We start from the raw sequence: 26,333 nt of genomic DNA, 5'->3' as shown, positions 1-26,333 counted from the left end.
ACTAACGGTTCCCAAAGTGTGGTCCCCAGATTAGCAGCATCAGCATCACCTGGAAACTTGTTATAAATACAAATTCTTGGGCCCCACTTCACCTCCTGAATCAGAACTCTGGAGGTGGGGCTCAGCACAAACTGTTTAACAAGTCCCCCCAGTGATTCTTGTGCACAATCAGGTTAGAGACCACAGGCTTATACAGTGTAGCAGAAAACTTTTGCTTACACTCACTGCAGAGAGTACTTGAGTTCTCTTGGGTGTCTTTTTTGCCTTTTTTTTTTTTTGAACAAACATCTATTACTGATGTGTGGAAATTTGATATACCACCACAGAATTACCGGCAATAGGGGTAGAAAGTAGACAGGCTAGGGACGGAAGCCCAGATCTGCCACCTATTGTTACATAATCTTGGCAAGTTGCATAACCTTTCAAAGTTTTGGATTTCTCTTCTATAAAAATGAAAATAAAAATGACGAGATCAGGGCTTCCCTGGTGGTGCAGTGGTTGAGGGTCCACCTGCTGATGCAGGGGACGTGGGTTGTGCCCGGTCCGGGAAGATCCCACATGCCGCGGAGCGGCTGGGCCCGTGAGCCGTGGCCGCTGGGCCTGCGCGTCCGGAGCCTGTGCTCCGCGGCGGGAGAGGCCACAGCAGTGAGAGGCCCGCGTACAGCAAAAAAACAAAAAAAAACAAAAAAAAAAGAATGACGGGATCATGCACCAAAAGCACTTAGCCCAATCCTGAAATGTAATAAATAATAAAATAGATATTGTTTTCATTATGATTATCATTGTTAAAGACAATATTGGTAACATTATAATTAATTGCATGAGTAGTGAAGCTTATTATTGCAGTATTATGTATGCTGCAAAGCTCCAGAGATTCTCCTCTACTTACAAATTTTATTATAAAATGGCCTTAATTTTTTCAATTTAAAAATGAATTTCCAATTAATTTCAACTCACTAAACATTTTAAATTTCCCACAATGTACAAGGTATTCTGCTCTTTTAGGGTACCTTTTAAGTAGGGTATTGATACCAGTTATCAATTTATATGTTAGGGAATGGATATCACCATTGAATACTTTTTTTAAAATTAAACACTTTAAATCTTTACTGTGTCTTAGCTTAAAGCTTTATTGGAAGATTGGGACTGACATATACACACTACTACATACAGAATGGATATCTAATAAGGACCTACTGTAGAGCACAGGGAAAATACTCTATAATGACCTATATGGGAAAAGAATCTAAAAAAGAGTGGCTATATCTATATGTATAACTGATTCGCTTTGCTGTACACCTGAAACTAACACAAGACTGTAAATCAACTAGACTCCAATAAAAATTTTTTAAAAAAAGAAAAAACTGTATCTTTTCACATTATTTGAAAAATAATACATTATCACAAAATTAAGAGCTGTGTCAATTGTGGACACATTTAACTTCAGGTTAAATTTTTATTCAAAGAAAATCGCATATTGCTCTATTGAGACCCCTGGACAGTTAACTGTACAATCTCAACAGTGCTTTAATACAGACAGTTTCAAATAATAATTCACTTGCAGTAAAAATATATCCCCTCTATTTTACTCAGTGAAGCTCAGACCAATTAGTTCTTGTTTATTTGCACCAACCAGTGAAAGAAACCAATTTCTGTCCCTTTTATTATGTTTTTTATCCATCCATACAAAAAAGCTTTCATCTTGTCTTTTTTTTCTTAGAGTGAAATTCTCAGTCCTCACTACCTCCTCTTGTAGCTGGTGTTTTCAAGATCTTTTTATCATTTGTATTGTTCTCTACCGAATGCTGGGTGATTTGTCTCTTTTCTGAAATGTGGCATTCTGTTGAACTTCATCCCCAAACCACAGACTAACAAGACGGGAACATAGCTCAATCTGTCTGTATGCATGACATCACCATTACAATTCAACACACTGTAGCATATGAATATTTTAACAGGGCTCAGAATGTCGACTCATTCAATGTATCATCCACTGTAATTCTTGAATTTTTCTCACTGTTGCTACCATCTCTAGCTTTTCATTGCACATTTTGGTTCCATTACCCTGCCCTGCACCAACTTTCCATTCCATTTTCCTGAATCCAATGCCACCTATTCGATCTATGTCCCCAGTATATCAAGATCGGGCTGTATAGTAACACAGCACCCCAGAGGTTGCAATCCCTGCTACTTCCATGACTCCTTGTCCTTTAGATTTATTAGCATAAATACATAGCATCTCTCCGACCAAAATTTTTTAGTATACAACTACATTACCCTTGGAGGGTTTTTTTAGATGATTTTTAAGGTTCCAGTTAAACAAAACCAAGCAAACAAACAAAGCTTACTGGTCTGTTACTTCAGGCACATTTAAAAAGAAACCTAGCCCTCCCCTTAATTGACTCAATTTAAGAAAGTTAAACTCAGCACCAAGAACAGGAGTACATTATTGTTTTATTATTGAGCTGTCATCCCCAAAATATAGATTATACCTCTGATCTTCACACACAGCTAGCTCAGTAAGTATCATTTACCCTCCCTGCAGGAAGTCACTTGTGTATGCTGGGTCGTGTCATATGGTTGGTCAGTTGAGTAAACCTTAGTAAACACAGAGTTAGTTTCACTTAGCAGGTTTACTTGCCCAGTTACAAAAGAAAGCAAAGCAGGAGAATATAAAAATGATGAAGGAAATAACAAAAGAACCTTAAAATATTAGGCCCCAATTTAATTATTTTACCACGAATAAATGGCAGGGTTATCAAAACCGAAATGAGCTGACACTTTCATTTATAAGAGAACTATGGAGGTGATCGATGGTTCAGACTCACAAATCAAATATTGCCGCACTCCTTACACATCAATCCATGTGCCTTCCTTCTGTCTGGAATCTGCATCCACCCGCCTCACACACTCATACACACCTACCGCTGCCTCACTCAGCCCTAACAGCTGACAAAGTCCTACTCATCCTTCATGAGGAAGAATGCAGTGTCTCCAAGGCAGTAACCCCTCCCTGCTGTGTGTTCACACTCTGTCCTGTGCTTAGTTCTTGCTTCAAAGTACCACTATTTGTTTATAGAGCTGCATCTCCTATTCATTTTGAGCTCTGCCTCTTCTCTCTGACTTTTGGTTACCAGCTGCTATTGAGAATCACTCAATAAAATTTTGGTAAATGAATGAATTATTTTAAGAATAGATTTTTCCCAATAGCTATATTTTTAAATGTAGAAAGCGATGTCCGGCTTGAATACTGTCTAGAGAAATTGTGGTAATGCAACGGTACAAGTTCAATTTTAATACAATGGCGAGAATATATGTGAGTATGGGTATATTCATGAAAGGGTTCAAAAACAGCTATCAGCTCTGAGAAAAGACTTATGCGTCTGTAGCCAAATAAAACAAAGAATAAAACAAAAAACAAAGGGGAGGAAAGTTGAGACCACAATCTTCAAATAGCATATATCACCTTTTTTCCCTCAAATGTATATATGATTATATATCTTAATCAAATTTTGGATGTATTGGTTTTGGATAAATGTTTAAGTTTTCATAGCCTAATTAATGTGGTAGAACTGAATGAGGTGGCAAAAAATAGGAAAAAAGTTTTATAACATTTTAAGTCTAATATAATAATTTTCAGAAGACTTAGCAAAAAGGATAATCATTAGTCTAAGTTTAACAAATGAATTTGCTTTAGTTCTAAAGAAGAGTGATGAGGGATTTAATCACTGTCTTCAAGTGTATGATGGTTCCATTGAGAGATAATAGTGATAAAATATTTTCCTTCTTAGCTCAGAGTACGACTAAGACCGATTAACTTAAAGAGAAAACAGGAAAACTCTAGAGAAGGTGAGATGTTCTGATTAATTACTAAGTAATGCAGTGAAAGATTTCCCTCACAGACTTTTAAAGCAGGAGAGCTACGTTTTGATCTAGATTCAGGTACTAAATTTAAACTTAAACAACTCTCAGCAAGACAAATACCAATTTGTTCCATAAACAGATAACACTGTCTGTGGTTCTCAATGTTCTTCTACAACAAGTCTCTTTCTCTGTTGCTCATGGGGTCATCTCAGTCACTCATATGAGGGACAAGCCCCCTGTACCATGTAAAATAGAATCAGCTGAACAAATTGTTCCCTAGCTCCTCATTCTTCTGATCGGACTCTCTTTAACACGGTGGACAAAGACTGGAGAGGAGTGATTATAAATTGCCCAAAGCGTAAAAAGAAATGTAATCTAATGATCCTTGGAAATTCAAAGACACCTAAAAAGGTTTAGAAAACTATAGTAAGAAGATCACCGATCTTTGATTATTTCATACATTTAATATTCTTTTCATTAACATTAACAACTGACATTCAGTATAATATTTAAATCAAAAATAATACTATTAGGGCTTCCCTGGTGGCGCAGTGGTTGAGAGTCCACCTGCCGATGCAGGGGACACGGATTCATGCCCCGGTCCGGGGAGATCCCACATGCCGCGGAGCGGCTGGGCCCGTGAGCCATGGCTGCTGAGCCTGCGCGTCCGGAGGCTGTGCTCCGTAACGGGAGAGGGCACAACAGTGAGAGGCCCATGTACCACACAAAAATAATAATAATAATACTATTAAATATTTTTAACCTCACATTATGTATTAAAATACTGTACTGTGAAATTCCAAGATACAAGTTTAAGGTTTCTCTCAAGGGTCACTAAAAGAGTAAAGGTTTTTCATAACCTTTTTGTTTTTAGTTTTTAATGTTAACATTTGCTATGCTACTTCATTTATATCAAAATGCTCACAGTTGTTTTATAAATAAATACCACAACCTTTCTAAAGAACCTCAGAGTTTGATCTAAATTTATTTTGTTCTCATGGGATAGCAAAGCTATCAAAATTTAAAATAAGGTGACACCCTATATTTGAAGAATAAGTCTGGATAAGAAAGGTAGTTTAAAACTACATAAAACATTCCAAAGATATGTGTATTGTGGCTTTCATGCTGTTGCTTTGTAAGCTGTGAACCTGAAACAAAGTTTTGCAGTGTTTTTTTCTTGTCTTGTTTTTCTCCAGTTGATAAATGAAATGCATCCACTGAGAATCTGAAAGCAGTATAAATCATATCAGAAATACAGGATTTGGTTCAACTTACCTGTTTCTGTTGCTGGAAATCCAATCTGAAATAAGCGTTGATGCCTGTTGGTGACAGTGCTTGTTGCCAAAACTACATGCTAGCATTATAACTTCTCTACGTAGCTCTCTGGGTATCATCAAAAGGAAAAGAAAAATTAACAAACAGTGTTAATATCTAGAGACAAAAGGAAACTCATTACACTACATTACAGTAGATAAGTAAATAATCAGCACAAAATTAATTTTCAGATATGGAAATTCCGTTTTGCTGAGCAAGAGATAACTAAGCAGAGTAGAAGTTATACATAAAAAAGTCTTCTCTGGAAACAGTACTATAGTGAGGGGTACGGGTTCAGATCTCAACTTTACCAATAGAGGCAGATCTTAAATTAAAACATGGCAAAGAAAAGCCTTTGTTCTCAGTACCAGGTGGTGGAAACTGTGCTGCCCATCAGAAGCCCTCCCAGGAGAGGGAAATAAAAGATGCAGAATGAAAGTAAGATCGTCTCATGCTGCTAAAGTCACAGTGGTTTTAGTGGTGTGTTACTGTACAGTTCTGGGGGAAAAAAGCAAATAAGAAAATAAAACCATACTCATGTTGGTAGGATGCTTGAACAAGAGATCCATTAAAATTGGTTTTGGGCCAACCAAGCTTGATGTACGTTGTTGCAACTTGCTTTAAAATATATTCCTAAATGGGGGGTAGGAGAAATAAAGATAATATCATTTTCAAATCACTCCATGCTGACAAGTAAAATTATACAGTAAAATTAAAATATTTTCTAAATGAACCAACTTTGAAATATCAGTAAAATTATGGGCATGGTAATGCTCTATTATAATTTTATTCAACTTGATATTTCAAATATAGAAAATTAGTGTAAAATACAGTTGCAATGATGGAAGTCTACTCTTTACTTCCTACTGAACAATTAAGTAATTTGCACTATTAAATATTTGAGATGATGATTTTTGCAGAACAAGAAAAGTGAGGAATATTGATAATGAAACCATATATACATATACACAAATGTATGTAGATATAGTTTGTGAAAATGAGCACCTAATATTTATGTGTTTTATGTCAATAGACCATATTTAATGCAAAACTGTGCTATAAGCCCAGTCAATAGCCTAGCCTTTTTGAACCTGACGTACACAGAACACTCTTTAGTAAAATGATGTGGTATTTCAAAGTGAAAATCCATTCATCTAATGATATATTTAAATATCAGTAGCAAGGTAAGATTGCTCTCCTCACTTTAATGTGGTCCTTGGATTTTGTCAATGGAACGAAAGCACTGAAATTACAGTAAAAGCAATTCTTAACTTTTATTGAAAATGAGGTGTCTGACATGATATACTATTCTAAAGTGCAAATATATACAAAAATGTATTTTGCTTTACATAAGTTTAATATTGTAGTGTCTCTGTATTAAGAAGAAAAGAGAAGAGTAATAAGTCCTTCTCCAGCAGATAAAAATTATCCCATAACTGTAATGATACATTTCCACGCATGTCTGTTTCAAGGGCTTAGACAAAACTAACAACAATGAACAGTCAAGCCAGGATTATTCCCATTAAAAAAAAATATTAAAACAGAGGTGCTTTCATGTAGGTTTTGGATAAAATAGAAAGAAGCAACTCTTATGGACATCACACAATTTAGATGGCTCTAATAAACAGATTTCATGTCATAGCAATCTAGTCTCGAGCCATTCCAAATGCGTAGGTTAATTAGCAGAGCCCAGTATGTCATAAATTAGGATGATTTTATAAGACACAGGGCAGAGTCTTGAAATAACTAAAAAGAAATAAATAGTGCCCAAAGATGACAGGAGTTACAGAGACATATTCTCATATGCAAAGCTTCACTGGTGATAAGAAATTTTGGAATCAAAAGCTCATTAGCAGTACTTAATCCTAATCTTATTCAAAATGATTATTACATTAGATTAGGTGGTGTCAGCAGTGCAATTCTGGTTTTCTAGTCTTCAAGCTTAGAAAATCTGGTCAGGTAACATTTTGGAATGTTTGTCATGTCTTCAGGTCTATTTGGATTATCTGTTGTTTGCTCTCCTATATCCCCTTGGACCCAATTATGAATGGGCTTTTGCCTCAATGTTGATCTTATCCTTGTTAATTAAGGAAGTGAATTGAATTTACTATGTCCTTTTGGTTAAAACTAATGACTAAGAATCTTTACTGAAACTGTCTATATTCTGTGAAGATCTTTGGATCCCTCTCCTCAGGTTAAGTCCTTTGTGAACACAGAGCCCTTTAACTCTAGGGAAGTAAGTTTGAACTTTAAGGATGTGCCATGTGTATTTGTCCTTAAATTCTGAGGCATTTAAGCTTAATTGACACTTTTAGGCTAGAACAAAAAGTAGCGTGTATTACATTTCTTCTCCAACAATTTGCCATTGGCGTTGCACAGAAGATCAGGACAAAAATAGCACAAATTAGAAGGAACTAAAATAACTCAGGATCAGTTGAATATAGTAGATAATGAGAAAACAGTTTATCTTCTGAAAATAAGAAAGAAGAAAATATATCTTTTTACATTGAAGACATTGTATTTCTCCATGCGGTCCAGTAATTTATCTAGAGGATAAAGAGCTCGGCTGGCGGCGTGCCAAGGAAGAAAATCCTTCTCCTCAGACAGGTATCTGATAATCTCCAGGGGAATATTCTGAGGCAAATAGCCAGCTCTGCACAGCCAAAAAAGTTAATATTAATTACATGCAGAAAAGACACATGATGATGCAAAAATGAAGATTTTACTTATGCAAATAAAAGGCAGAAAGCAAGATTCATCACAGTATAAAGAAGCCATACTCAGTACTATAAAAATAAAATTACTCACTTTTTAAATATAGTCCTACTTAGGATGCCAATGTCCCTTAATACATACACAGTTGGGGAGTTAAAAATTTGAATGAACACAAAAATATCAGAATGCATGTTTTTAAAAAGGAAGGAATTGTGGAATTTGAATAAATCAACTCTAGGTATTTTCCTTCACAGAAACGTTTCAGCAGTCACAAGTAATTGAAAATAATTGATTACTGAAATGAAATTCTGGTTTCTCAATGCATTCTCTTTACTTTTCATGTAGCTCTGTATAAATGCTATTTAATCCAGGTTGTTTTCAAAAGGATAATCAAATTAAAATAGCAATTTACAGTTTTGACTGTATCTATGTTACATTACCATACAAGCATTTTTCAAACCTTCCTGTTTAAAAAAATAAACGCTTTCTATAACACCTATGAAGATTAGAGTTAGATTTTAAGTCCAAATTACAAAAATTTTAAAGAAATAGACTCTTCCCGTTTATTATTTTCAATAGATGCTGTGTCACTGTGGGGACCAATGTCAGATTCTTTGGAAAATATGAAACTGTAGCTTTTTAAAGCTATCTGAACACATGCTGCCCACATTTAAAGAGGGTATATCCAAAAGAGGATCCAGAAAGAAGTGACTACATATAAAATCTACAGTAGATTGCATATAAAATCCTTGCAAATCAAAGCAATATAAATGACAATACACTATGTATTTTGCTGATCTTTTTTTTACATTAATAATCAACTGAATTCAGACTTTTAACACAGGGGATAGGTAAACATGAAAGCAACCAAAGCCTGGTTATCTTCTTTACCTACATTTCATACCATTATTCTTTGTGGCATCACAAAATTAGATGGACCTTTTTATTTGTGTTTGGTAGAAGGTGGACAGGGAGAGAGCAAAGCCTTCTCTCATCTTCATTTTGAACAAGTTTGCCAGATTATTTAGTCTTTCCTTGTGTGATAAGCAAAAACTACTCTAAAGACAAATATTAACTTGCAGCTGTGTTTATAATGTTCATAATAAAAACCAATTCTGAAGATTATTGGATTTAATAAATGAACGAGCATCACTCTAATGATTTTGGTTCACTCCTGGTATAAGATCAACCACAGTTAATGTCTGACATAAATAAGAATGATGAAAATAACCCCAAATTTCTACATTTCCATAAAATTTCCTAGAGTTTGTATGATTTGCACTCCATCTAGATTTGTGCCACTTTTCTTGTACAGTTTCCATTTTATACATCCTTGCAGAAATAGCATGAAATTAGGCTAAGGCAGCAACAACTAAATAAGAAACTGCATAGTTTTGCTAGTGTAGCACCATAATAAAACAGTTAACTTTTGCTTACAAGGGTTTTAAAAGTAATGATTTGTTTTTTTTCCTTAAAAGTAACACAGCTTCCAGTATTTCAGATTTCATAATTTGTTTCCCCTGAATTTTTAATTCTAGATATTCATTAGCATGGTGATCATAAATTTGCCTCCTCTAAAATTATGTAATCCCCATGCCATGGATTATATAATTTTCGAGTTGAATAAGATTTATCTAGAAGCCATTATTCTTTTGTTGAGGAAACAAGAAAAATAAGGTATTAGAAAAAAAAGAATCTTTAGTATGTAGCTAATTTATTAGGGCCCTTCAAGTAAGTTTGGAAAATCAAAAAAGGTGTTTGGGTCTATTTTCTCACAGATTTAAACATACTACCTTATGTCAGTTATAATTTATTATGTTTCATTTCTTCTCTATAACGGGTGGACATCTTTCAATGACTTATGTTTTGTGAGAAATATAACTACAAATTTAAAAATATGACAAATGATGTTATGAAAAGAGACTTGGACCCAAGGAAGAGCATGAAACTGACGACGAACCTGGAACCATGAGCGCCTCCTGAACAATTAAACAAATTCATCTCTCCAAGCCCCACATTCCTTATCTGTGAAATAAGAGGGTTGAACTAGGAGATATCTTTTTTAGCTCCAAAACCCTTTTATTCTAACCTACTTATCTATAATTTAGCCTGCTGAAAAAATTATTACCACAATATGGGCATAATGTATTTGTTTAAAATTTTGAAAAAAAAACTTATAATTTTTATATTCCCCACTCTTCAATTGTTTGATATGTACAAATCTTCTAAGAGTCAGAGCTTGGATCTAGGTTTTATAGGTCATCTGACACAGTGTTAGAAAATTAAAGCAAAGCAAGCCTAATAGATATTCCAAATAATGACAAGACAAGTAAAGAAAAGTATTCATTAAATGAAGAAATGAAGCAGGTTCTGTTTTGAGTGCTTATGCCAAAAATTGCCAACTGCTCACCAAAATCCACGTTCTCCTCTACTTCCTGGAATACAGTATAATTCCTATTCCCTTGATAGTTATGTGTGGTCACGTGACTAAGCTCTAGCCTGTAGAATATAAGCATTCCTCACTGTCAAGGTCAGCCCATAGACATCTTTCATTGGCTCCTCCATGTTCTTTTTCCCTAAAATGAATCTTCCAGGATGACCTTGTATTGAACTCTTGTATTGAACATGCCAGAAACCCACCTGGGTCTCTGGATGACTGCATCCCCAAGTACCAGTTCTCACACCCAGTTCTGTTATGTGAGCAGGAAATACACTTCTATTGTTTTTGATCCGAATATATGTTTGGGTCTATTTTTTTTTAAAGCAGTTAGCTTCTCTAATGCAGTCCTCAAATAGAATAAGAAACAGATTACACTCAAATTGCCCTCATTTTGCATTGTTACAAACAGGTGTAAGTAATCATCTACTATATAATCCAATATACTTGCATCTAGCCTACTAAATCAAAATATGTAGCTATACTCAATTGGATAAGAGGATAATCAGCTTCATTACAAAATTAAGACTTGTAAGAGATAATGTTGGTGAATAAGTTACCTAGTTTAGATATGTGTTTGCGTAACTGGCTGGTAATGATATCTGTGATTACTACTACTGATAAAGTAATCAATATAGGGGAAGTGTGTGGAATCCCAGTGAATGGAACATGACATTAGCTCAAAGTAATCAGCCCAGAAGGGAGCACACTTAGGGGCCTGATGCTGAAATGCAGTTTCCTTAAATTTGCATCATCACAGGGAAATGTTGCTAAAAAATGGAGGTGGGGGGTGGAATTAGCAAATTTAAAGAATATTTCATGTATAACTAAATGTGTTTTATTAATCTTTTAGGAAGAAATTGTAGATGATATTTATCTTCTCTACTGTTGAGGAAGGGCTTGGCATAAGAAATGAGTTAGGAATCAAGAAAAGACAATGGAGAAGAGAAGCGAATGAGCAAAGTTTAAGAAATGGATAAAAGATTGCCTATTGCACCTCTACAGTTCTTCCTCCCATCTCTGCCCCCCTCAACACACATACCCTCCCCTCCTTCTTCTCTAATTTACGGGAGCTTTTAATGAAATATATTTTTAGGCATACAAGAGAATATTTTTATAAGAAGGAGATTAAAATCAGACTATATTAGCTGATGTTAAAGTGCACTGATCTTAGCTGGCTTTGTTTTCACCTAAGATCCAAAACTACTTTTTAAAAGCTGCTCTGAATTCCTGTGAATGTTAGCTCTGAAATCTACTATGATGGGTGGCTTGCACACAAATACCCTATTTTACCATGAATTTTCTTTAAAAGCCATTGGTTTCTGGGTGCTTGAAACTTAGGAAAAAATAAAAAGCACAATCCTCAGACTTTTCAGAGCATCATATTCCAGTTTTCATTAATTGAATATTCATTTAAAGCCAATAAATAGCCTACTACATTATTTCACCCTATATGGAGAAGATACTTTGACTGTCCCTTAGGGCATAGTTTTTTTTGTTTTTTTTTTTTTTTTTTTTCCCGGTACGCGGGCCTCTCACTGTTGTGGCCTCTCCCGTTGCGGAGCACAGGCTCCAGACGCGCAGGCTCAGCGGCCATGGCTCACGGGCCCAGCCGCTCCGCGGCATGTGGGATCTTCCCGGACCGGGGCATGAACCCGTGTCCCCTGCATCGGCAGGCGGACTCTCAACCACTGCGCCACCAGGGAAACCCTAGGGCATAGATTTTTAAAGCAATTACTTAAATGCTTAATTAAGAAGTTTACTATTTTATCTATTATTCTTTGTTATTCATTATTAAAAGACTTCAATGTGCTCTTTGTGGGAAGATCCTATGGTGGAGATTGAAAATTCCACTAGTCCTCGGAGTACCATAGAATAGAATAGAATAAAGAGGCAACTACACAGGAGAGTTATCTGTGTCAACCATGGGTCCATCTGGTCATTTCCTAGAGAAAATAAAGATATGATTCAGGCACTGGCAACTGTTGCCTGCAGCAGAGGTAAAAAGGAAGTTACAGTCGGCCCTCCACATCCATGGGTTCTGTATCAGTGGATTCAACCAACTGTAGATAAAAAATATTTGGGATAAAAAAATGCCAACATTACAGAAAGTTCCAAAAGGCAAAACTTGAATTTGCTGCATACTGACAAATACTTACATAATATTTACATTGTATTTGGTATTATAAGTATTAATCTAGACATGATTTAAAGTATCCTGGATGATGTACACAGGTTATATGCAAATACTATGCCATTTTATATAAGGGACCTGAGCACTGGAGGATTTTCGTATTTGTGGGGGTTCCTGAAACCAATCCCTGAAGGATACCAAGGGACAGCTATACTTACTTGCAGCCCCACAAAATTACAAACATGAAGTTGTACAAAAAGGAGTCTCATAGTCCCTTGTCCTCCTGTTGCTTTTTTTTCCAGGAAGCCCTCTCCCAAAACTGACTTAGGCACCTATTTTCTGACCTCACGTAACACCTTGATAACACCCCTATTCATAATAAATATCATGATATTAATCAGAATTTTATCATGATACTATCTTTCTCACTCACTGGACTTAGATCTGTAAGGAAATGAAGCATTCTTTTTACCCATCTTTTTATCACCATAGCCTACTGCAGAATCTAGTTCAAAATAGGCACTCAATATTGTAAGTTCAAGATGGCAGAGGAGAAGGACGTGCGGTCACTCTCTCTTGCGAGAGCGCCAGAATCATAACTAACTGTTGAACCATCATCAACAGGATGATGGAAGTCACAAAAAATATACCCTACAGGGCTTCCCTGGTGTGGCACAGTTGAGAATCTGCCTGCCAATTCAGGGGACACGGGTTCTAGCCCTGGTCTGGGAGGGTCCCACATGCCGTGGAGCAACTAGGCCCATGAGCCACAACTACTGAGCCTGCACGTCTGGAGCTTGTGCTGCACAACAAGAGAGGGCGCGACAGTGAGAGGCCCGCGCACTGCAATGAAGAGTGGCCCCCGCTCGCCGCAACTGGAGAAAGCCCTCGCACAGAAACGAAGACCCAACACAGCCATAAATAAATAAATAAATAAATGAAATTTTAAAAAAAAAGATACCCTACATTCAAAGACAAAGGAGAAGCCACAGCGAGATGGTAGGAGGGGCTCAATCACAATAAAATCAAACTCCATAACTGCTGGGTGGGTGACTCACAAACTGGAGAACAATTATACCACAGAGGTCCACCCACTAGAGTGAAGGTTCTGGGCCCCACGTCAGGCTTCCCAGCCTGGGGGTCCAACAGGGGGAGGAGGAATTCCCAGAGAATCAGACTTTGAAGGCTAGCAGGATTTGATTGCAGGACTTCAACAGGTCTGAGGCAAACAGAGACTCCACTCTTGGAGTGTGCACATCAGGACCCAGGGGAAGGAACAGTGACCCCATAGGAGACTGAACCAGACCTACTTGCTAGTGTTGGAGGGTCTCCTGCAGAGGTTGGGGGTGGCTGTGGCTCACCACAGGGACGAGGACCCTGGCAGCAGAAGTTTTGGGAAGTACTCCTTGGTGTGAGCCCTCCCAGAGTCTGCCATTAGCCCACCAAAGGTGCTGTAGGCTCCAGTGCTGGGTCACCTCAAGCCAAATGATCAACAGGGAGCGAACTCAGCCCCACCCATCAGCACACAAGCAGATTAAAGTTTTACTGAGCTCTGCCCACCAGAGCAACAGCCAGCTCTACCCACAACCAGTCCCTCCCATCAGGAAGCTTGCACAAGCCTGTTAGATAGCCTCATTCACCAGAGGGCAGACAGCAGAAGCAAGAAGAGCTACAATACTGCAGGCTGTGGAAGGAAAACCACATTCACAGAAAGACAGACAAAATGAAAAGAGAGAGGACTATGTACCAGATGAAGGAACAAGATTAAACCCCAGAAAAACAACTAAATGAAGTGGAGAGAGGCAACCTTCCAGAAAAACATATTCAGAATAATGATGGTGAAGATGATCCAGGAGTTCAGAAAAAGAATGGAGGCAAATCGGGAAGATGCAAGAAATGTTTAACAAAGACCTAGAAGAATTAAAGAACAAACAAACAGAGATGAACAATACAATACGTGAAATGAAAAATACACTAGAAGGAATCAATAGCAGAATAACTGCGGCAGAAGAATGGATAAGTGACCTGGAAGACAGAATGGTGGAAATCACTGCCACAGAACAGAATAAAAAAAGAAGAATGAAAAGAAATGAAGACAGCCTAAGAGACCTCTGGGACAAGAGTAAACGCACCAACATTCCCATTATAGGGGTCCCAGAAGGAGAAGAGAGAGAGAAAGGAACTGAGAAAATATTTGAAGAGATTATAGTCGAAAACTTCCCTAATATGGGAAAGGAAATAGCCACCCAAGTCCAGGAAGCACAGAGTCCCAGGCAGGATAAACCCAAGAGAAACACACCGAGACACATAGTAATCAAACTGACAAAAATAAAAGACACGGAAAAATTATTAAAAGCAACAAGGGAATAACAACAAATAACATACAAGGGAACTCCCATAAGGTTAACAACTGATTTCTCAGCAGAAACTCTACAAGCCAGAAGGGAGTGGCATGATATATTTAAAGTAATGAAAGGGAAGAACCTACAACCAAGATTACTCTACCCAGCAAGGATCTCATTCAGATTTGATGGAGAAATCAAAAGCTTTACAGACAAGCAAAAGCTAAGAGAATTCAGCACCATCAAACCAGCTCCACAAAAAATGCTAAAGGAACTTCTTTAAGTGGAAAACACAAGAGAGGAAAAGGACCTACAAAAACAAGCCCAAAACAATTAAGAAAATGGCAATAGGAATATATGTATCAATACCTTAAATGTGAATGGATTAAATGCTCCAAACAAAACACACAGGCTCGCTGAATGGATACCAAAACAAGACCCATATATATGCTGTCTACAAGAGACCCACTTCAGACCTAGGGATACATTCAGACTGAAAGTGAGGGGATGGAAAAAGATATTCCATGCAAATGGAAATCAAAAGAAAGCTGGAGTAGCAATACTCATATTAGATAAAATAGACTTTAAAATAAAGAATGTTACAAGAGACAAGGAAGGACACTACATAGTGATCAAGGGATCAATCCAAGAAGAAAATATAACAATTATAAATATATATGCACCCAACACAGGAGCACCTCAACACATAAGGCAAATGCTAACAGCTATTAAAGAGGAAATCGACAGTAACACAATAATATTGGGGGACTTTAACACCTCACCTACACCAATGGACAGATCATCCAGACAGAAAATTAATAAGAAAACACAAGCTATAAATGACAAAATAGACCAGATAGATTTAATTGATATTTATAGGACATTCCTTCCAAAAACAGCAGATTACGCTTTCTTCTCAAGTGGACACGGAACATTCTCCAGGATAGATCACATCTTGAGTCACAAATCAAGCCTCAGTAAATTGAAGAAAACTGAAATCATATCAAGCATCTTCTCCGACCACAACTCTATGAGGTTAGAAATCAATTACAGGGAAAAAGACGTACAAAACACAAACACATGGAGGCTAAACAGTACGTTACTAAAAAACCAAGAGGTCACTGAAGAAAACAAAGAGGAAATCAAAAAATACCTAAAAACAAATGACAATGGAAACACGACCTATCCAAAACCTATGGGATGCAGCAAAAGCAGTTCTAAGAGGGAAGTTTACAGTAATACAGTCCTACCTCAAGAAACAAGAAAAATCTCAAATAAACAATCTAACCTTACACCTAAAGGAACTAGAGAAAGAAGAACAAACAAAACCCAAAGTTAGTAGAAGGAAAGAAATCATAAAGATCAGATCAGAAATAAATGAAATAGAAACAAAGAAAACAATAGCAAGGATCAATAAAACTAAAAGCTGGTTATTTGAGAAGATAAACAAAATTGATAAAACTTTAGCCAGACTCATCAAGAAAAAGGGGGAGAGGACTCAAATCAATAATATTAGAAATGGAAAACGAGAAGTTACAGCGGACACCACAGAAACACAAAGCATCGTTAGAGATTACTACATGCAACTCTATGCCAATAAAATGGACAACATGGATGTAATGGACAAATTCTTAGAAAGGTATAACCTTCCAAGACTGAACCAGGAAGAAATAGAAAATATGAGCAGACCAGTCACAAGTAATGATATTGAAACTGTGATTAAAAATTTTCCAACAAACAAAATCCCGGACCAGATGGCTTCACAGGTGAATTCTATCAAACATTTAGACAAGAGCTAACACCCATCCTTCTCAAACGCTTCCAAAATATAGCAGAGGGAGGAACTCTCCCATACTCATCCTACGAGGCCATCACCCTGATACCAAAACCAGACAAATATATTACAAAAAAAGAAACTTACAGAGCAATATCACTGCTGAAAATAGATACAAAAATTCTCAACAAAATACTAGCAAACAGAATCCAACAACACATTAAAAGGATTATACAGCATGATCAAGTGGGATTTATCCCAGGGATGCAAGGATTCTTCAATATATGCAAATCAATCAATATGATACACCATATTAACAAACTGAAGAATAAAAACCATATGATCATCTCGATAGATGCAGAAAAAGCTTTTGACAAAATTCAACACCCATTTATGATAAAAACTCTCCTGAAAGTGGGCACAGAGTGAACCTACCTCAACATAATAAAGGCCATATATGACAAACCCACAGCAAACATCCTTCTCAATGGTGAAAAACTAAAAGCACTTCCTCTAAGATCAGGAACAAGACAAGGATGACCACTCTCGCCACTATTATTCAACATAGTTTTGGAAGTCTTAGCCACAGCAATCAGAGAAGAAAAAGAAATAAAAGGAACCCAAACTGGAAAAAAAGTAAAACTCTCACTGTTTGCAGATGACATGATACTATATATATAGATAATCCTAAAAGGTGCCACCAGAAAACTACTAGAGCTAATCAATGAATTTGGTAAAGTTGCAGGATACAAAATTAATGTACAGAAATCTCTTGCATTCCAATACACTAACAACGAAAGATAAATTAAGGAAACAATCTCATCCACCATTGTAACAAAAAGAATAAAATACCTAGGAATAAACCTACCTAAGGAGGTAAAAGACCTGTACTCAGAAAACTATAAAACACTGATGAAAGAAATCTAAGATGACACAAACAGATGGAGAGATATACCATGTTATTGGATTGGAAGACTCAATATTGTGAAAATGACTATTCTACCCATAGCAATCTACAGATTCAATGCAATCCCTTTCAAATTACCAGTGGCATTTTTTACAGAACTAGAATAAAAAATCTTAAAATTTGTATGGAGACACAAAAGACCCTGAATAGCCAAAGCAATCTTCAGGGAAAAAAACAAGAGCTGGAGGAATCAGACTCTCTGACTTCATACTCTACTACAAAGCTATAGTAATCAAGACAATATGGTACTGGCACAAAAACAGAAATATAGATCAATGGAATAGGTTAGAAAGCCCAGAGATAAACCCATGCACCTATGGTCAACTAATCTATGACAAAGGAGGCAAAGATATACAATGGAGAAAAGACAGTCTCTTCAATAAGTGTTGCTGGGAAAAGTGGACAGCTACATGTAAAAGAATGAAATTAGAACACTCCCTAACACCACACACAAAAATAAACTCAAAATGGACTAAAGATCTAAATGTAAAACCAGACACTGTCAAACTCTTAGAGGAAAACATAGGAAGAACACTCTTTGACATAAATCATAGCAAGATCTTTTTTGAAACCACCTCCTAGAGTAATGGAAGTAAAACCAAAAATAAACAAATGGGACCCAGTGAAACTTAAAAGCTTTTGCACAGCAAAGGAAACTATAAACAAGATGAAAAGACAGCCCTCAGAATGGGAGAAAATATTTGCAAACGAATCAACAGACAAAGGATTAATCTCCAAAATATATAAATAGCTCATGCAGCTCAATATCAAAAAAACAAACAACCCAATCCAAAAATGGGCAGAAGACCTAAATAGACATTTCTCCAAAGAAGACGTACAGATGGCCAAGAGGCACGTGAAAAGCTGCTCAACATCACTAATTATTAGATAAATGCAGATCAAAACTACAGTGAGGTGTCACCTCACACCAGCTAGAATGGGCATCATCAGAAAATCTACAAAAAACAAATGCTGGAGAGGGTGTGGAGAAAAGGGAACCCTCTTGCACTGTTGGTGGGAATGTAAATTGATACAGCCACTATGGAGAACAGTATGGAGGTTCCTTAGAAAACTAAAAATAGAATTAACATATGACCCAGCAATCCCACTACTGGGCATATACCCTTAAAAAAACATAATTCAAAAAGACACATGCACCCCAATGTTCACTGCAGTGCTATTTACAATAGCCAGGTTATAGAACCTAAGTGCCCATCAACAGATGAATGGATAAAGAAGATGTGTTACATATACACAATGGAATATTACTCAGCCATAAAAAAGGAACGAAATTCGGTCATTTGTAGAGATGTGGATGGACCTAGAGACTGTCATACAGAGTGAAGTAAGTCAGAAAGAGGAAAAAAATATCGTATATTAATGTATATATGTGGAATATAGAAAAATGGTACAGGTGAACCAATTTGCAAGGCAGAAATAGAGACATAGATGTAGAGAACAAACGTATGGCCACCAAGGGGGAAATGTTAGCGGTGGGGGGGGGGGAGGTGGGGTCAATTGGGAGGTTGGGATTGACATATATGCACTAATATGTATAAAATCAAAAACTAATAAGAACCTGCTGTATAAAAAGATAATTATAAAATTAAAAAATAGGCACTCAATAGATGTTCCTCGAAATTAAATTATGGTAATAATGTCAGTTCTTAAAAACTAGCACATTTTACAAATATATTAAAACTTACACAGAACCATATTTTTTAAATTAAGAATTTTCTAAGGTTAAACAATACCAGCAGGATGGAAAAATTCTATTGGAGTGATCTTTGTAGTATTTTTGCTCATCGTGTTTATTAATGATACACATGATACAAGACAAGAAGGCCATGGCTAACTAGCCAGTAGCTTTGAATAAGTTAGCCTATAATAAAGTAAAATAGCTTTATAGCCAGTGAGAAAGCAGAGGCATTATACAACATCTCTATACTTCTTTTCTCTGATTAATAAATAACTCTCCTACTCTCCTTTATGTGTTATTTTATACCATGCATTTAAATAAATTGAGGGAGGGCTTGGAAATCTCTTTCTCCTGGTCAGTAAATTGACAAGAGTGAATTACATGATCTCTAAGTTCCCTCCTTCTGTAAACATTTAATAATTAAAAATAAAGCATCCAGAAATAATTTTTGCAACTTGTATAGTTCCACTACCACCACCACAATCATCCTTTTTTCTCCACACACAAACTTGTTTCTTCATTTCCCAACATAATTTCTCAAGAAATCAGCCATGATCTAAATTCAGAGGGTCCTCTAGGCACTCAGTAATGTTAAGAAGCAAAGTCAATGTTTGGCCTTTAGGTGGAAAAGTCAACAGATGTTAGCTATTTTCCTCAAAAATGAAAAAGTCCTTAGCTTTACAACTAAAGTCAACTAATTAATTTTATTTTTTAGAAAACTATCAATTAGTATAAGCTATACTATATTGAGGAATTACTGTATTCCACCTACAGCGTGTTGTTATGGAATGACATGTTTGTTTCAGTTTATTATCCTTAAAAGCTTCAAGATCAGTACTATTATGCCTTTTTTTTTTTAAGATAAAGAAGCTAAAGTTTACAGAAGAGAAGCACCTTGCTGAGCTCACCTGGCTAATAAGTGGTAGGGATGGAATTCAAAGCCAGGACTGACAAGAAAGCTCCCCCTGGTTCCCCTGCATGAGTCTGCCTCCCCAAATCCCATTTGAAATAGGTTAAAGGCTTGCTTTCTCCCTTTCTTTAATATCTGTTTATATGTCATGATCACAGCACTCATCACCCTTAGACCAGAAGCTCAAATAAATAGCTAATGAAATCTCAGGGCTATGAAGGGAAATTAAGGAATATTAGGGAAAGGAGATGTATGGGGGAACAATTTAAATCGGGTGTTTATGGAAAGGCCTCCCTGAAGACACCTGCATGAAGTGAGAGAACAGGCTGAGTGAATCTGGCAGGAGGCGAATTCTGATTGAGGAAACAGCAAGTTCAAAAGTCCTGAGACAGGAACAAATTTGGGATCTTGAAAGATAATAAAAGGGACTTTGTGGCTGAAGTGGAATAAGTCTGAGACAAAGAGTAGGGCCTGAGGTTGCAGAGGTTGGTGGTGCTAGATCATGAAGGCTCTAAATAATAAGGGCTTCAGGTCATTTTTCTACAGGTGATGGGAAGCCACCAAAAGTTTTTGAGCTGGGAAATGACATGATCTGATTTATATTCTAAAAGGGTGACTCTAGCTGGAAGAGAGCAAACTCAAATTGCCACATGGTCTTCCAAGATGAGAATGAAGTGAAATATGATTTTCCAGTTGATCTTCTCTCTCTTACTATACAGACTATGCTTATGAGAAATATATAACCTCTTGAGTGAAATCGATGACATGAAAACAGACATAATGCTGTGTTTTGTTTTGTTTTGTTTTTAAGGTAGGCTATGCAGGCGATTTGTTTTAGAAAGTTTCTTATGCAGGTATCAGAAAAAAAAATTCCAAAAGCTTATCCATGCATTATTTGTTGTTGCTCAATTGCTAAAAACAGCATCAGATGATATGGGAAGGTCATGGAGAAATCATTTAAACAATGAACACATTTTAAAAGAATATATAGTGTATATACAGGAAGCTGTATATTCCATTTTGAGTTAATTAGAAGATTTATTCCAGAATTTAAATACAGAAAATAGCCTGAAAGAACACCAGAAAAATTATCCACGTAGCTTATAATTTCCATGGAAAATACAATGCTTAGAGTTGGTATGGAATTCTGCTTTCTGGGCAGTGAAATTTTCCAATGGTCTACAGAGCCACATGGGAGTAGAACGAATAAAAATTACAGCATGACTTTGCAGTATTTGAGTTTACTAACATCAGGATATCAAATCATTAACCTAAAGGTCCATAAATCAGTGGAGCTTCTAACTTTCTATAAGGCTGCTTTTTTAGAGAAATGTGTGAATAACAGGAAACTAGGAAAGAGAAAAACATCACTCAAACCAAGTCACTTAAAAATAACTGGGTATAATATCTCCTCTTGTCTAATATTTATGTCAAAGTTTTGTCTTTTATATAGATTTTATTACATTGTATGTAAGTTTATATATTTAACTTAAAGTAATTTTCCATATTATTAGGAATTCTTCATAATTACTTTCAAATTAGTTCTAAGAATATTCTGTTGGGAAGATAAGTGTAGTTCACCATTGTTGAGTATTTTGGGTATATACATTTTTCATATCTTAAGTAACAGACCTATGAACATCTTTGTGCACAATGCTTTTACATATTCTGGATGATTTTCTTTGGATGGAACACCCAAATTCGAATTCTCATGTTACTAGTTATAACATATTGTGGTTCCTGGCAAATCTGAGTTCATGTTTTCAGGCATCATCCATCAGCCACAGGTCTCAGACAAAGGAAAAAAAGGCAGTCCCTGTGGTGGCCAACACAGAGTCAGCACTCCCTATGTGCCAGTCCCTATGCCAAGTGCTACACATACATTATGTTATTAAAGCCTCATGACAATCTTCTGAGATTAGCAACATTACTATCCTCATCATACAGATCAAAACTGAGGCTCAAGGGGCTTCCCTGGTGGCGCAGTGGTTGAGAGTCTGCCTGCCAATGCAGGGAAGATCCCATATGCCGCAGAGCGGCTGGGCCCGTGAACCATGGCCGCTGAGCCTGCGCGTCCGGAGCCTGTGCTCCGCAACGGAAGAGGCCACAACAGTGAGAGGCCCAAAACAAAACAAAAAAAACAACAACTGAGGCTCAAAAAGGTTACTTAACCTCTCCATGGTCATACTGCAAATAAGAATGTTGCTGTTATTTGAATCCAATCTTCCTGCTCCGAGCCCGTGACATTCTTAACCACTATTCCGAAAGGCCTAGGAAGTAATTTTTGAATTCTTTTTCCCATCTTCTAGTCAAAAAAATGAGGATAGGAATAAGGGGGAAATCAAGTGGGAGTAATCTCTGGGGGCCTTATGAGGAAAAAATAATATAAGAGAACAGATATGGAAGGAGAGACTGATTTGGTCCATGACAGCGACTTTGAAATGGAGGCCTTAGTGGACTCATTGTAGATAAAGCTTTTAGACTTTGGTCATTTGTGTCTCTTTTGCCAAAACCACTTTCTTCACCGCTGCCCCCCCCCATTCCCTGGGCCTCTTCATTATCAAGTCTAATCTCCGTAAGTCAAGGAAAATCCACAGTTCAGACTGGCCTGGAGAGGCTAACCAGTTAGGAGCAACATACCTACCACGAAGAGCATGCATTAAAACAACACTGCTTTCAGAAATATTGTTGACAGAGGTAAAAGCAACAGAGCACTAGAATGTGTTCCAAAAAAGAAAAGGAGAGGTAATCACATAAAATTACAGTCTTTAATTTAAATAAGAGGAAATGCTTCAAACAACAGAAGATGTTTTCCATCTCAAAATCTTATGGGAAAGGAACAAATTAAGGGTATGGAAAGTGATTTGGGGTCCTAAACCCAGGCTTAGAAGGAAGAGCAAAGGACTTGAATAAAATCATATGAAGCATTGGAGAAATCGCTTCCTGGACAGAACTGTAGGGCACCTCCTGGGCCTGGATAGCCCACCTCAGTTAAAAATCTCAACAAGAAATCTCAAAATCAAGGCAATCCCACCCCCAGGGTATCCATAGAGGTAGTGCTACATATATGCGGCCACTATAATTCCCTATGTAATTTTCTAAATGTACAGCTAAGGTCTAAATTTTGGACTGACACGAAATTAAGCAAGAAGGTACAGTCCAAACAGTGGAGGCATTTTGAAAACAAAACAAAACAAAACACTTCCGAGAGTGTAATCTAGTCATGCACAAGACAGTGATGACTCAGTTGGGAAGATTTTTAGAAGAGGTACCTAAAGTGAAATCTAACTGATATCTAAAGGGAATCTAACAAGAGCGAAGTGATAGCATCCCATTTAACCCGGGTTCTGCAGCCAACTTGAAGAAGCTCCCGGCCAATGTTAGACATTCTGAGTATCAACAGAAATAAAAATGGCAATGGATTTAAACTTATCAAATATACTTAAATCCATAGGTCAAAATGATACTTAACTAAAAACAAAACAAAACAAAATAATTGGTCACTACATAGAGAACTGGCTCATTATGCCAGAGAACTGGCTCATTATTTTTGATGCTGAAAAATGCAAGGAAACAATCAAGCATTTATCCCGTCTCTCCTTAAGAACTGTATCACTGGGTCACCAAATAGTAAATGAGAGCAAGTTTCTCTTTGAAAAGCTATTTCTTTTATAAACGGAAAAGGAATGAATGAACCACCATTTGCAAGCTCTAGTGACAATAGATTTAGGCACTGAACAGAAATAGCTGCAAATATCATAAAAAGAGAGACTACTCTTTATTTTATGTGTTCATATAGAGTCAACTCTGAAGCTAACTTGCTAAAAGGCCTTAAATTAAGCCTGTAGACTTGATTACCAATTTACAGGTGATAGAGAAGACAGAGGAACACATGAAAATGCAGAGTGGGGATACAATCAGCAAAATCCAAACTGTGGGAAATCATACAGGACAAACAACATCATTCTTTACCAAATAATTTGGAAAGAAATTTTTTTAACGGTGAAGAAGAAAACCAATAGTTTAAAAGTGATCGAAAAACACATCAACCAACCACAGTGCAGTAAAATCATTTGAATCCTAATTCAAACAAACTGTAAAAAAAAAAAAAAAGTGACATTTATGAGACAACTGGAAATTTGAACACTTCTTGAGTATTTGATTTTTTTTTTTTTTTTGGCCGCACTGTGCAGCTTAGGGGAATCTCAGTTCCCTGGCCAGGGACTGAACCTGGGTCATGGCAGTGAAAGCCTGGGATCCTAACCACTAGACCACCAGGGAACTCCCCTGAATATTTGATATTATTGAGGAAATACTAATTTTAGGTCATCATGTTTAATAATGTCATTTTTTAGATACACATGGTGAAGATTTTTTTGAAGAAATGATTTGATATCTAGAATTTACTTCAAAATAGTATGAAAGTTTGGTTGGGGACATGAATGAAATAAGACTGACCATGAGTTAATAATTGCTGATGCAGAGCAATGGATACAGGGACTTTGGTACATAGCTCTAGAGCGTTTTTTTATATATTTGAAATTCTTCATAATAAATAGTTAAAAAACTGAAGCAGGGACTAAGTTTTATTTATCTTTGTATCCCCAGCATGCATCATAAAACCTTCACATTGCAAATGCTTAAAAATATTTGCTGAATAATGAACTTCAAGGAAGGCAACATTTTTAGTCTCGGTTTCCTTCTTTACAAATGGGAGAAATGGTATTTACCTCCCAGGGTCATTGAGAGAAGAGAAATGGATAGGTAGTTTGTAAACCATAAAGTGTCACACAAATGTGGAGAGCCCTAAGGCTGAAGAACCAGAACTAGAATTCAGCAACCACATGTTCTGCACTTGTATTCTGACCTTGATTTGTTCCTTACACAGAGCCACTAAACTCATGGATAGATCCCAGCACATTCATTTTCCCCTTAGGGACAACGTACCAAATGGTAGTGTAATTGCCAAGGGAAAGTTATTACTCTGTTCTGAATTATTTCCTTCATAAATCCCAAACCAGTCAAACAGGCTCTGTCACAAAAATGACAGGGTTGCTGTACAGTGATGAGAATCCCACATACGACTGCTCCATAAATCTGTGAGTATCCCAACCCTCCAAAGTCATTCTGAATCGTGTGTTTAAATCAGAAGTGGGAAGCCAGGCTGGCAGCCTGTTGGTCAACATTGTGGAAACAATGAAAATGAGGTGATTTACTCAGCTATCAGCTATAGAAATATCCCATCATCTGTCTTATGTAGATTGTACAACATGTGACAAGCATTTTGTTTTTCATTAAACATTTTCTGTTGCATCAAAGGAAAAAAAGTCTTTTCATTTGGTAATGATAACAATCATCCACATTTCTCTTAAATTCAATCATAGCTGCTACTAGCATGTCAACTTCAAGCAACAATAGTGAATGAGAGAAAAGGGAGAGAGAAGGACACACCTTCTGCTCATGCCATGCATTTTCTCCTTCTCTAATCTCAGTAAAAGATACTCATCTTATGGAGAAATGAAATATCTAATCTAATTCTTTATGATTTAAAGTGATATTTTCCTGCCTCTCATAATATTATACCCTGTTCCAAATTAGAGTTTAAAGCCACTCAATAGCATTGCAGATGAAATGTGGAAGGTAAAAATACCTTTTACTACCAATGAGATAGAAAAAAGGACTTCTACTCTATAATTCATTGTATAGGAAAAAGGATTAATACCTTGAAAAAGATAGTTGTGCCCCCTTGAAATCACCTTTTGGGGAAGCAGGCACGTTAGTGAGATTTTTGATAATTTGTTTCCATCGTAAGAATGGTAAATGATAATTTAAAGTAAGGACAAAGCTAAACAAACTTGCTGAGCCACAAAGAGTACAAAGTCAATGGGTAGAAAGAGTATAAACAGTGTAAACTGTTAAGAGTATAAACAGTATAAACTAAAGAAATTATGCTATCAATTTATTTGAGAATTCGTACCAAAAGGAATTTTAGATTTGAGACATTTTCAATTCTTGGAATTTAAGCACGTTGAAATACTTTTGAAATCATCTAACAACTATATAACAGATAATTTTTATCCTTTGGGACACTAACTTGTAGACAATTTATAAGACCTCCAGAGACAGAAGTTAGGGGGGGAAGTAGCTTCCTCTAATAGCTACATAGCTGTCCTGCCT

At 36.6% G+C, this 26,333-nt stretch overlaps 1 protein-coding gene across 1 annotated transcript in view; it reads right to left on the bottom strand.

Moving 5' to 3' along the window:
• TRHDE (thyrotropin releasing hormone degrading enzyme) overlaps window positions 1-26,333 on the bottom strand; it is a 408,390-nt gene that overhangs the window by 36,392 nt on the left and 345,665 nt on the right. Inside the window, exons 13-15 of the mRNA XM_004281902.4 lie at window positions 7,684-7,831; window positions 5,714-5,811; window positions 5,140-5,247 (exon numbers count right to left, since the gene is read on the bottom strand). Of these exons, the coding sequence (XP_004281950.3) occupies window positions 5,140-5,247; window positions 5,714-5,811; window positions 7,684-7,831 (354 nt within the window). The remainder of the gene's footprint in view (window positions 1-5,139; window positions 5,248-5,713; window positions 5,812-7,683; window positions 7,832-26,333) is intronic.

The sequence above is a fragment of the Orcinus orca genome, chromosome 11, assembly GCF_937001465.1.
Source record: "Orcinus orca chromosome 11, mOrcOrc1.1, whole genome shotgun sequence".
Lineage (NCBI taxonomy): Eukaryota > Metazoa > Chordata > Mammalia > Artiodactyla > Delphinidae > Orcinus > Orcinus orca.
The sequence above is the reverse complement of the archived record's forward strand: the minus strand, read 5'-3'. Positions and strand labels throughout refer to the sequence as shown.